The sequence below is a fragment of the Limanda limanda genome, chromosome 21 (assembly GCF_963576545.1).
Source record: "Limanda limanda chromosome 21, fLimLim1.1, whole genome shotgun sequence".
In the NCBI taxonomy this organism is placed as follows: Eukaryota; Metazoa; Chordata; class Actinopteri; order Pleuronectiformes; family Pleuronectidae; genus Limanda; species Limanda limanda.
Genome location: NC_083656.1, coordinates 16,684,233 through 16,698,239, shown reverse-complemented (window position 1 = coordinate 16,698,239; position 14,007 = coordinate 16,684,233). Strand labels below are relative to the sequence as shown.

Below are 14,007 nucleotides of genomic sequence, written 5' to 3'. Positions count from 1 at the left end.
AGAAGAACAGCAGGGGAGCGCTGGACTCAGAGTGGGAGGCTAATTTACAGAAAGCTGCAAGAATCACTGCTGGTCCAGTTTGTGCAACAGCTGAAAATGAATTAGCACAAAATACATGCTCTTACTGTTTTGTGTGGAGCCACTGAGATCCACTCTCTTTTCCAATGCAACAAGAGAGAGTGGTGGAAAGAAAAAGGGGGTCGAACATAATAAAATGAGTCAAGGGAAACGATCTTAAAAATCATCACAACTTAAATCAAACAAAGACAAAATGGAACAGTTACAGGAATGACGCACACTATGTGACGGACACAAAATGTAAATATAAGGATTACAGATACAGTAACCCCCCATTGTTTGTGTTCACAGTGTTCGAGGTGTGTCTTTATTTTGTCCATGCACTTGTACCTCTCGATAAAGTGACTGTTTGAGGTGAGATGTGATGACAGAGTGTTATGATGGCGTGAATTCATGTGGGGGCTGACCCAGCCAGAGCTGCTCGGGCTTCAGCCTGTCTGGGAAGTCGAGGGCCATCTGTTAACATGGCAGAGACACAACTCTCTCAGACGGACTTACAAGGAGGAACTGTAGCACAGCACACACATCACATACAGGAGGATTTCTTCTCTCACCTCTATTCAATCACACACACCTACATACCTACCTACACAAACATGTTTGTTTCCCCCTGCTGCTGTGATGCAAAAGTCAGGACTTGGTGCAAAATCATAATAAATAACAATTGAATGGATCTCACCCATGCTGATCTAGTGTTTAGCTTTAAAAAACATAAACTACCTTCACCTATTTCTATCAAATGCTTGACTTGTGAGACAATAGAATTATTTTCAGTTAAAATACCTTAATTGGAGAACTTTCCCAAGCAAATGTTGCTAATACATGTGATTGTTTACAATTGATGAGAGATTCTCTATCCGTCGATGACCACCTGGCAAATCTGTCCTTCAGCACAACTGTTTTTTAAGGGCATAGGAGATGATACTCTGATTGGTCTATTTTATGCTACGCCCAAAGCACACCCACAATTTATTAAGAGACTAAAAGTACATTCCTTTGAACTTTTATGAACTTGCAAAAGTGGATTTGGACAAAGACTAAATGTACTTGCACGGTTAGATCAATAAAACAGAGCCCATGGTGTTAAACAGTACAACAGAAACATTCATCAGTGCTACTGTTCTTCTATTTATCATTAAAAGCTCTGCTCTGTCCCGTGGCTCTAATCCAGCTATGAGGTGAAATATAAACAGCCTTTAATAAACTAAGCATTTGTTTTCCAACCTCTTGCAATAGAATACCTGCTTCCAGCTACTAAAGAATAATTAAACTCCCATATAATTATGTTGAGGGAAACCTGAGGCACTAGGGTAAGGTTTTGACATAGATTGTAGTCAAGTTTAATAATGAAACGCACAATAGGGCGATCACTTTTTTCAATAAGTCATGTTCAAAAGAATTTGAACATAGATTTCACTTCTCCCTTGTTTTTCCATAGTTGTATTATGTGTCTTGTGGTGTGTCTTTATTTCAATTATCCTTAAAACCTACCCCCAAAACAGCATTAATGAATATAATGAATTATTCAAATGCCTCCTGTAAAGGTTCCAGATGCAGGGGTTATTTTACTTCTGTGTAACTGTTGCTGCTTATACTACCACTGCTGCACACTGCAGCTGGCAGCCTATAGACTAGCACAAGCATCATTACCCTGATACATGCTACTGTCTGTCAAAATACCCAGCATGCCATCTCTCTGATAGCTGAGTGAGGGCGGAATGGGGGGGGAAATATTGCGAAACTATATTTACAATTCACAGCATAACATCAAGTGCATTGTACTGTAGCCTGGTCTGATGTGTCTGTCACAACCAGCTGACTCTCGTGGCAGAATGCATGACTCAACAGAACAAGGCGTCTCATACTGACCCTGGGTTTCCCCCCCCCCCCACCTGTCCCAGTTAACATATGGTTTACATGTTAAATCCGAGTTGATATTGAGGATTTTTAGCCATACAAGTGGAGCGGCTCTCAGGGAGGTAATCTTGGTCCGATGAGTACTCAACTATAAGATGCATTGTCATTTGATTGTCATTTTACAGAGATTCATGGTCCAAAGAGGATGAACCCAGTTGACTTTGGTGACTTTTCCTCTAATCTCATGATCAAGTTTTTGCTGAAAACATAACATGTGTCACACACATGCCTCCCCTGGATGGCTTGGTGATCCTTGACTTTTCATCCAGTGCCATCATGTGGTCTCACTTAATTTGTCCAATGTTTTTATGTTTTTTTCCCATCAACCTTTACTGTGCTACTGCTGATATTTTCATTTAAATAACAGTAATCTCAAGTGTATGTCCTAAATCAAGTTCCTTCATGAATGTATGTGATTCATACGTGCATTTTATCATCCGTAACGACCCCCCCCCTCCCTTCCACCTAATCTCCTCCTCCTTCCATCTTTAGTCAAAATCTCACTGCGCCTCTTCCATCATCTCCTCCCTTTGTTCCTCTCCTCCTCCTCTCCTCTAGCTCCAGTGCAGTGCAAACTGACGATAAGTCCACACACCCACACACCAACAGACTATTCTCTGGGTGCTGATCGTGCAACACAAAAGTACAAGCACCAAACTGTGTGGATGCTCTATTATATGTGTGTGTTTTGCACTCCAGACACTTCTGTAATTACCTTTTGGGTGAAAATATAAAAATGCGGCAAGCCCCCGTATCCTTAGGAAAAATGCAACAAGGAGCAGCAGAGGAGTGTCGGGGTCCTGCCCCCCCTCACAGACAGACATCGAGGCTGAGAGGAGGAGGGACGTGTGGATGAGAGCTGCTCCTGCATATTTTACAACCTGTTCTGAAGCCATCTGCTGCCTGACACACACACATGCATACACACACACACAGACCAAAAAAAATCCAGCAAGTCTACTTACCAGAAATGTTCCCCCATTTAACACACACTGCACCTGGTGGTATATGAACAAACAAAGTGTGCACACACACATACACTGTCATAATGCGGAGTCAGTGAAACGGTTATCATTATGCAGCAGCTCCCACACATTAACAACACCTTAAGCAGATTCTTATGATAACGGGTTGCGTCAATTCACCCATGTGCACCAGCAAACCAGTCGAAGTTGTCAGACAGCTTTGAAACGACCTCTCTGCCCAACAAGAGCCAACTGCTGTTCTCACTTCATAACAACTTGTACTGCTCTAACCTTTGTACACAGCGTGCTGCACAAAATCAGCCAGTAATGTATGTAGTTTGGCAAGGGCCTTTATTCTATTATAGATCATGATTTAATAAAGGCATCCTACTGATACACATCTGATGCACTAGAAATAGTTTGTTTTTACACCCAACAAACAATTTAAACTCTCTTTGTCAGTGAATAAAACACACATCTGAAGCCTAAAATATGGAGGCACCAGGTGGAAAAGTGAGATCCTCTCACAGAGTTTGTTAACATTTAATTAACAAATTTACATATTATAACCATGGTTGTCTTAGATTAAGCTTTTAACTCCACATAAACTCAATGGGAATATAAGAATGTTCTTGATTTAATTTCTGTGCTCCAATGCCCTTTAATTGAAGCCGGTAACTTTTAATAGAGGACATTATTTAGCCGTCTAAAGGCTAATTTACGCTCAATGAAAGGTAGGTTTACGGAAACAGACAGAGCAACATGTGCATCCATTTCATCTGCATTAGTGAGTGTCTTCTCAAAGCTTACGGATACTGCGTTAATAGACAAAACGGAGCCGCACCACCGGAATGGGGGGCAGTGTAGCCAACAGGTCAAGCGAGTCCACAGTACGACAGTTAGTAAAAGCTGATATATGCTTTTGGGACAGCCCCTGGCTGTGATTGGTCCGCTAACGACATCATTTCTGCACCACATCATTTACGGAATCTCACATTTCCGGACCTCAAACTTGTTTCATAAAATACGTTACAAGCAAGTCCTCTTCCATGTCAAGCAGCTCCAGCTCCATCAACAGCCTTTGTCTGTTAGTTGCCATCGTTCACTGTGTGTGAGGAAAGCCGGGAGGAGGTAAATAAACAAACGTCGACTTCTTTTACTTACAAAGAGGTAGGCATCTCTAAGCTCATCTTCCGTTGCGCCACCTACTGTTCTGGCGGTGAATTGTTTTCAGCACCCCAGCCTTCGGAGAACCATAAAAGAGAAAGAGTCCGTGGGTTACGTGCTTTCCTCGGAACCCACGGACTACCATATTTCGGCCTTAAGAAATTGCAGGCATCAATATGATGTTACCTTGACTTTTTACAACCTGTTTGCTCCTCCAGTGGATGTATTGCTCAACAATCATGTCACACTTCATTGTAGCAATATCACCAGGTTTCCAACCTATAGTGAGAATTCTGATAGGACACAGCTCCCTTGCTTTACAAGTAATAAAGACAACCAGGAACCCCTTTACCTTGAAGTCCTATTTGTTGCCCCTCAGTACATTTCCCTGCCTCACCGCATCTCCAATCCCAGTTTCCCTGCCAACCTGACTAGACCAAAAGTTTTCTTCTCTTGTGGTCGTAGTGCAGCGGTGCAGTGCTGTGGACAGTGGATGGATTGCGCACAGTGTGGAAGAGCTGTGAAAGACAAAGCCACGACAGAGAAAACAGGTAACAGCATGTCCAGTGGACTGAGGGCTTATGGGAGAGAGGCAGGGGGGCGGGGACGCAGGATGGGGCCCTACCTCCCGTGACCATTGAACTTAGAACCCTAGCCACCATGGTGGGTGGTCGTGGTCAGTGGTGGTAGTGGTGGGGGGTTCAAAGGGGACACAGAGAACATGCTAGAAACGCTGTACCTTTCAATGTGCCTTCAGAAAGAGCCCAACTCACCCCCGGAACCAATAAATCTAGAGGAATGAGACTGTGTTAGTCAGAAAGAAGCAGAAGAAACCACGGAAGGGAGAGCTGGAGACTTAGAAACAGGAGAGAGTCAAAGAGAGAGAAAGAGGGAAAGAGGGATGGAGTAAGGCCAGAAGGAAGCGATGAAAGATAAAGCTGGTTTTATGTTCCTACGATTTGTCTTTCCATTGATTCTGAGTCCAGTTGTATTTTTTGTTTTGTAACGATCAAGAAGCCATTGACTCGCCAACCAAAGCAGACACTCGCAACCATCCCTACATTCTATCGACTCACACCTGTAAGCTGTCTCTTTCTAAAGCAACCTTTTTGTGTTGCTATTTTGCTAATCGGCCGACATATTCCCCAAAAAAGGTGTACCGGGCAAAAAAAGAATACAAGAGTATCCAACCAAAAATCAGCAAAGACAAAACGAAAAACTGAGAAATGAACTAAATAAGAACTGTAAGGTCAAGAAAAAAGGGAAGTTCCTCTTGTGTACATGTGTTAAAGTACGTAAGGGTCTGAGTGGGTTTCTGGATTGGTCATATACCCTTTGCAGACAACTCCTGAAAAAGGAAGATCAATTTCCATCAGTTATTATGGTTATTGAATAAAAAAAATCGTATAGAAGAAAATCGAGTCCACTGCTCCTTTAGAATAAGTGGCTAAATTACTTTTAGATTACCAAATTCTTGGGAAGTTGTTTTTGGGTGTAGGAGGCAGTGGAAAGAATAAAAACCAAACCAAACAGTTTGTCACCAACTCCTATACAGCCGAAGGGGAGGGGGAACCGGCAGGGAATTAGTTCTCACTCTTATAAACCTAACCTAAAGTGATCTGAGATCCTAACTACAGTAAAACGAAGGGGAAAGACTTCCCCATTTCCCCCTCCAGATTTGGGTCTATCCCTGCCCCTGCGGCTGTACTAAACCACATGCAGAAGAGAGGAAGGGAGGGGGGTCATCTCCTTTTTGATCTGGGCGATAAAATGATCAACAACTCCCCCTCCCTCTAGCTCTGTTTACCCAACACCATGCAAGCCCCACCTGTAAGCACTCACTGGGCATGCTCCAAGGGGATATCCCAAGCGCGGCATCTAAGACCAGGCAAGGTAAGGGCGGAAGGGGCTAACACCAGTGGTCAACTATCCTCGCTCTGTAAACTGACCAGTTGTGGAAGCTTTTCTTAACATCCAGCTTGCTCAATTTGTAGCTGGAGTCAAAGCAGAGCCTCCAAAGTCTGCAGCGGTCTGCAGAGTAAAAGTAGGTGACCACCAGACTGCAACAAAAACCAGCCGGACTGCTAACGAAGAAAGAAAAAGGGGGGAGGGTTCTACCACAGACTAGCGACCATAGGTGGTACTTGCTCACTATTTGCGCTCTTTTGGATTCGGCCAAACCAAATCAAAAAGCAAAAGAAGAAAAGGCTCAGGCTCAAATCAAGCAGGACTCAGAAAGATGTGGAAAGACTACCGACCAGCCAGCTCCTTCTCCTTACTCCGTCTCTTTTTCTCCCTGCGTTTCAGTCTCTTCGCCTCCCTGAGCTTCGCCTCCTCGGCCTCTTGGTGGCGCCGGCACTTGTGGAAGTTCTCCACCACCACGCCCACGAACATGTTGAGCACGAAGAAGGCCACAATCAACAGGAAAGAGATGAAATAAAGCAGCATCCATGGGTTGTGGTTCAATTCTGGCTGAAACATACACAGAAACAGAGGATCTTATAGATATTCAGAAGTGTTAAATGTACAGACTTCTAAATTGGAAATTACTTCTAACAGATATTATCTATGACTATTGTTGAGATGATTGCACTAATTGATTTACTTCAGCTACAGCCAAATGATTTGCAATGACGGCTGCCTTGCACTCACTTATGAGTGCGTCCTATTCTTCAGATTTACCTGTTTGTCCACTCCTACCGCATCCAGTCCATTATACATAATGTCCACCCAGCCGTCTTTTGACGCCAGAACAAATAGAGACATTAAGGCCTGAGACAGAAAAAAAGTGAAGAATGGGTGAAATATTCTACACAGATTTCTAATACAAGCAGTTTATCAGATCATCTGTGTTTATTGATAAAAAGTCAGAGCATTTCTGAGATCCTACCTGTCCCAGGTTGTCAAAGTTGTACTTGTGTCTGACCCATTTGTAGCTGTTCTGCACACAGTCTGACTTGTTGGTGATGTTCTTTACTTGAAGTTCTAGTCCTTGACAAAAGAAGAACTTCCCTTTGAAGAGCTGGAGAGAGAAAATCGATAAAAACGCGCTTTATTCAAGAGTGAACCGAAACAGAACATTTTCTTTAAACTACATTATGCTGTTCATTGGGGTCCGAACTGTTCTTGACATTAACAACCATTTGATGTTGTATTTTCCCAAATGCCTTCAGACATTATAATTAACTCATCATCGCAATTTCACTAGTAATCTTTCCACAGGAGCAGTGGTCTTATATATTGGAATAACTGTTAAAGGATAAATTAAGAAGCAGACTTTGTTTGTTTTGCTGAAATATCCACATTAGTGCGGACAGGGCGTGAATCTAATACTAATATAGTATCTATTTGTTACAAAAGTAAAGCGGTCAATGTAATCAGCCCTATTTCTTTTTCCAGACAGTTTCCTCGCTGCAGTTGAAAAGAAGGGAGTTTTTTTTGTACTAAGAGATCTTTGGTTAGCTTCTATTTTCGATTACAAGCTGTATACAAATTGAATTGGGCACTGTACCTTAACGCTTAAGCTTTGTAAAGATTGTCATGACACCAGCTGGGACTCTTTCATTCCTTCTGTTTCTGATCTTTTCCCCCGCCCTTGTGTTCCTTATTTGTCCCCAGTTTGGTTCTGTCTCTGTTTGTCTGCATGGCATCAGATACTTCCTGCTGCCAATTCACCAGCGCCCCTGTGACTCATACACTAATCTGTTCCTGCAGTAGACGGTATATACCTCTTCTTTGCATTCCAGACATCTCCAGATTGATCATTTAACCAACATGATGCAAAGGTTACTGAGAAACTCAATTTCCAGTTTGCTCTTCTCTCGTGTTTGCCTGTGTCTCATGTTCATCATTCCCAGCTGCTTCCAGTCTTACCGCCCCGCCCAGTCCGACTGTCTGTCAAAATGATTTTCCAGGTCCCTCTGCCGTCCCCAAGCTCTACCGTCTACCCTGGTTCAGCTCACCAAGACCTCACTGCTCCGGGTGTCTAATTTGGTTTGGTCAAAACTCTACTTAGCCTACCAGAGATTTATCAAAAAACGATATTGACTGGAGTGAAGGAAACCATTTACCCAGAACATGGCTTGACAGACTGTCCTCCAAGACTGTAGGACTGCCCCAAGATGAGGTTATAATAAAGGATTTGGGCATTTGCTGGGAATACCTATGATTGGGAACTAGGGAAACATAGGAAAGGCTAGATGCAAGATTTTTCCTGGATTGAGTCTCACTTTGAGCAGGGCCCTTGTGTTTGCGTGTTCTCCTTATGTCTGTGTGGGTTTTCCGTGAGTACTTCGGCCTCGTCACACAATCCAAAGATATGCAGATTAGGGTTAGGTTGGGGAATCTAAATTGACCATAGATCTGAATGGGAGTGGTTGTTTTTTCTCTGCATGTTGGCCCTGCACTATGCTGAACTCTTGCCAAATATCAGCTGGGATTGGCTACAGCTTCCCCGTCACCCACAACCCTAGACAAGGATTAGGTGGATGGTTGGATCGATAGATGAAGGATCTAGCTTGTCTTGCCAACATTTGCAACATTTTCGACAGCAGAGGTTAAGGACACAAGAGCGGTGTCTCTGGCGACTTTTCAACAATTGATAGCTTCTAATCGTTGCTTCATGGTTCTATTGACCCTCCACGAAAAAAACTTAACTTGGACAGGATAGTCTATGGACCAGAGACACAGGAGCCTGAACTGCGACAAGGACAGAGCTTGTTGGGCTGATAGCCATGAAATCTCAACTGTGACCAGATAAGTGTCCTGGCATGAGTTATTATGTACTTTTTTAACTCTGATTTCATAATGCTTGCGTTGCCAAGATGGTACATGTCCAACAGCGTGGTGAGAGGAGGATAATGCATCTGTGTCGTGGTTGTATGGACTGCAGCTGTACGACCACTCTGTTTTCTCAGTATGTCTGTCGGCATTCTCCCTCTCCTCTCTCTACCCCCTCACCTGTACTCCCAAGATGCCAAAGATGATGAAGAAGGCACAGCAGATGACTACAATGTTTCCGATGGGCTTCAGTGACGACATCAGAGTCTCCACCACCAGCTTCAGCCCTGGGGCTCTGCTGATCACTCTGGAACACAGCATATAATACAGTATTAGTGCTGTGTATGTGTGTTTGTGCAGGGTCACTTACAGTTCAGTACAGACCAGATGGAGCAGGACGCCTGTATCATTCCAACCCTCTGCCACTCACCCTGTGCGCACACACACTAACTCAAAAGTGTTGTCTTTCTGTTTGAGAGAAAGTAATTATTGAATTTACGTTCATATTTTGTAATGCCCCTATTCAAAACCACTCACACTCAAATAGCCCCTGCTTGTGGATATATGTGCTCTGCTTGCGCTCAAACTGTGGCTTGCACTCAATGTTATCTGTCAATATTATAGCCAAGTTCTATTGGTTGGGTGATTTTGACCGACTCAATGCACAAAACAATCCAGGCGCAGAAGAAAAATTCAGAGTGCAGAGGTTTCATGCACACCAAAGCAGAGAGAGCAGGGAATCTGTGCACAGTTTGAGCACAAGCAGAGCTCAACTAAGCAGAAGCAGAAGCTATTTGAGCGTGAACGCAGGCTTCTGAGTGAAAGCATTTCAAAATCTGGACGTGAAATCTATCTTTTTTTATTTTCTTGATTTCCTTTGTTTACCACAGTAGGACAATGTTTTGCTCATGTGTGCACATTTCAGAACCAAAACGCTTGTTGGCTCACAGGCAAATTGACTTCACTTTCAATCCTGCTCTCACCCTCTTTCACACCTCTCTCTGCTTCCTTTCTTTTTCTGCAGTGTAGGAAACAGATAGACACATCTAATTAAGCCAATAGACTGATGAGGATGTTTAATTAGTGCCAGCATGACACCCAGCACTGTATTGTGCTGCAGCTGAGCTTTGCCGGCGAAGAAACACAAACACACGTGCTACATAAGACCTGCCAATGCATGGATACGTATCTGTATATGCTTTCACACAGAAAACACACGTGTACAGGCACGAGCACACACTTAAAACACAAATGCAGCAAACAACAAAGTCAACATGAGGTAACAGATAAGAGAACATGAAAGAGCCTGAAAAAGAGAGAAAAAATGCAACACAGTCAAAGGGTCTGTCGAGGTTATAATCTGCTCTGCCTTATCTATCTGTCTTTTTGTGTTTTCCCCCGAGCAGACAGTTGAGTGAAGGAAGAGTCAATAGCACATTAAGAGAAGACATGAGATAATAAGGAGGCAGGCCCGACCAAGGCCACAGATCAATATCCCTGATCAGAGAATAACGAGCTCATGGCGACAGCTCATCGCTCTGCACCTCACTGCATCTCTTGTTGTACAATTGAAAAGCAGATTGTGAAGCACTGCTGCTGGTGGCCTACGGAGGGTGCTAGTGTTCAATAGCTTCATCCACTTGCTTTGGTGTTTGATGCAATTGACAAACGGGTATGAGAACATGTTTGCATTCATTGATATTTTCTGTAAGAGTCATTGATAAAGGCCTTGTTTAAGTTGTTTTATTTTTTTTTAAGTAATTTCTGTAGTAGAGTGTATCAATGGCCTCTGTGTAGTTTGAAATATCTCTTAAAATCAAAACACTAATGCAGAACAGGTACAGATATGCAGCTGATTTAACTAGTTTTGTCCTGTCACCTGAATATGAGTATGATGATGTGTCACAGGTATTTTAATACACTTCTACACCCTTACATGTGTTTTTAAGCTGTAAAGTAAAGTATGTGACTGTTCTTTGACTAAAACATTAATGTAATAATGTAATGTAATATAATATACACATTTATACAAAGAAAAGTCTCTATATATATATATATATATATATGAGTTGAACACGGATCATAACGCCACCTAGTATTTTAAATCATCTTGCAGGACAAATACTTATGTAAACTCAACTCTTTTGGACGTCTCTTCAACATGACATTTATATATATTTGAAAAGATTAACACCCTCTGATTTAAGGTGGGCGGCCCCTTGCCACCAGGGACTGCTCGCAGTCAATTCTCAGCTCAGTGTCTTTTTTGATTTGCAGGTAAATACTTTAAATAAGTTGATGGACTGGTCATTTTAATAATTTTAAAGTGTACCAAATGAAAAGTAAAGCTTAAACTAAGAAGCATGATCATGCAAGAAATAAAGAAAAGAACAAGTGCAGTGTGTTGTGGAACCCATGAGTCCATCACACCATTTACATTTTCCCAGCTCAAATTTTTTTATTGTAAATTACCTGCAAGAAGATGTCTCCCCACATTTCTGCTTTGCATATGAAAACCCCGAGCCAATCTCTCTACCTCTTTACATCATGTTGTCCTTTTGAGCTCCACTCCAGCAAACACTGGTCTCTTTATTATGAGTCAATACACTCTGATGATGCGCTGTGTGAAGGACACACACTGCAGTGAGGCTCCTTTCCGTAACTTCTATTTGCACATGATACCGAAAGGAGGATGATGAGGAGCTGTATGAAGAGAGCTAGGGGGAGAACAAGTAAATTCACGCTTCTTCTAATCTACACCTCGGCATAATTGTACAGCACTTTGCAGAGCATCCTTGTTGTGTGTGCTATGCAAAGCGGGAAGGAGTGTTCTGCAGTGCCCAACACCTTCACACACGCAGCACTCTTCTCCCTCCTCCACCAGCATATCCCTCACTCCAAGAAAAGAGAACAACAAGTAGGGCATTACATGGCAAGCGTGTTCCCACAGTACAAATACGGTGTTATTAAGCTATGCTGGGAGATAGGAAAAGGGAACAGAGGGTGGGGAGGAGGGATGGGGAGTTGAGGGGATATATAGGGAATACAAAAATGAGGCAGCTGCTTCTCTGCTTTTTGGTCTTAACTTGTTTCTCTCTCCACCTTGTTGTCTAAATCCAAACCTCGCAAAATGAAGGAAAAGAAAGCTGTGGGTCAACTAGTGAAGGTGTCACACAAACATGATCACCACATCTTTAAGAATTGTAATTACATAAAGTGCTGAGTCAATCTGCGCTGTCACGGTCACAGGGGGTGTGTGTACACTAATGGGACACAGAAAGACGCCGACGTGGAGGCCGCGAGGTAAATACATCATCGTCAGGTGATCGATGAGCTCGAAGGCTGAGGCAACAGGGGGTCAACTCCGAGGGGGTTGACCCCCTGTTGGCAAGCCAAGACTTCACAAACAATGTAAAGCAGTTTAGACCAGTTTGTTTGCAACGGGTCCCGGGAGTGTGGCGTGCACTTTTAATGAACGCATCAATGGGCGGTGGGGAGGGGGTCGGCTCTCTAGGTCGCAGCTGAATTGTCAATGAGGTGTAGGCGGTGCTGGGTAGTGACAAAGGGTGCTAACTTCACTTCCGACACTGAAGCTGGACTCAGGCTCAGGTTGTGGGCTTGATGAATGAGGTGCAGAGGTGTGTGCATGTGTGTGTGCGCCCTGTTTAACAAAGCCAATGCATCATTCTGTCACACAAACAGATTTACACACAAACCCCAAACGATTGTGCCCTCCTGAACACCCCCTACTCCCTTGCGCAATTTAGTGCCTTCATTAATATCTTTACCGGGAAGGAAAGAGAAATGGACCCCTCCACACAAAACAGTTCATGAATACAAAGTCACCTGCCTGTTGCAATAACACTGACACTAGGCATGTTGCAAGCACTGCAAGAATGCCCACAATAGCTCAGCGTAAACTCTTCACTTGGTTCCACTGCATAAACTACCGAAGACACTGTTCAAAACTTGCTTCACCTAGTGACAAGCTGCCATGGATTTCAGCCTGTGAGCACATAAATGACTGCGGATTGATTGTTATTCCCAAGTCAGCGCCAGCAGCTCCGATGCCGCCTGTGTGAACCCCACGTGCACTAAGCAGCCAGAGGGGAAAACACAGACAGGCTCATATTTAATTTAACACCCAGCGAGCGCGAGTCGACCACAGTCGGAGTGAGGTGACAAGAGGCTCATATTGGAACTAACACAGCAGCTTTGTGGATGACACTGCTGCGTCTGCCTATAACGTGTCCTTCAGGGTGGTCCCTTCTGGCTGTATGCCTGTCTGGTCCCAGGTAGGGTGAAGGGATCACACACCTGCTTCTTAGAGAGCATCACAAGCATTGTGGTGACTGTTAGGAGAAGAAATGTAGGTGTGGATTGCTGCACTTTCCAAGAGAAATTGACATAAAGAGCAAAGATAGTCATGCTAGTTTGCAGGGACGTTGAGACATGCTTGGACTGATGAACAGGAACTACCGGACTGTGGTTGGATGCCTCTGCCAACCAGTGCAATTTATGCCGGACAGGTATTCCTGATATATTCTGTCACAAGAACATGAGGGCAGCGTAACCCTGGTCTTTGACCATCGAAATCGAATTAGTTCATCTTCTAGTCCAACTGAACAATTGTACCAAATTTGAAGAAATTCCAAAAAGGAGATGGAGGGTGGTAAATTTGTGTACTTCCCACAAATGTAAGAACAAATTATCAAACCTTTTAAACATTATGTAAAAGTAATGACGACTGGAAAATAGAGTAAAAATTGTAATTGACCAAAACTGGCAAACTAAAACAGATCCAACCTTTCTCCTTATAGTAAGATCATGTGTGTGTTGTTAGGTTATGCAGTGGCACCGCCATGCCTAACTCAAAATGTGCTGTAGTCCCTAAAGATATATAAGTTGGAATCAAAGCAGTAATTCCACCCTGTGTTGACCCGTCTGAATTATTTCCTACAGGGTTTTAAACAGCAGCAGTACACCATAAGGAGGCCATACTGTATACTGTATACCCAGAGTAGCAAGTGAATAGATTAATGTGATGCAGCCTTTAACGCTGGGCTCCTCCTCTTGGACTGAAAGTTAATAACTACCGTAA

At 43.3% G+C, this 14,007-nt stretch overlaps 1 protein-coding gene across 1 annotated transcript in view; it reads right to left on the bottom strand.

Moving 5' to 3' along the window:
* The window catches only part of cacna1g (calcium channel, voltage-dependent, T type, alpha 1G subunit), a 230,090-nt gene that overhangs the window by 33,059 nt on the left and 183,024 nt on the right, over positions 1-14,007 (bottom strand). Inside the window, exons 23-27 of the mRNA XM_061094795.1 lie at positions 9,087-9,213; positions 7,018-7,149; positions 6,810-6,899; positions 6,407-6,599; positions 4,867-4,917 (exon numbers count right to left, since the gene is read on the bottom strand). Of these exons, the coding sequence (XP_060950778.1) occupies positions 4,867-4,917; positions 6,407-6,599; positions 6,810-6,899; positions 7,018-7,149; positions 9,087-9,213 (593 nt within the window). The remainder of the gene's footprint in view (positions 1-4,866; positions 4,918-6,406; positions 6,600-6,809; positions 6,900-7,017; positions 7,150-9,086; positions 9,214-14,007) is intronic.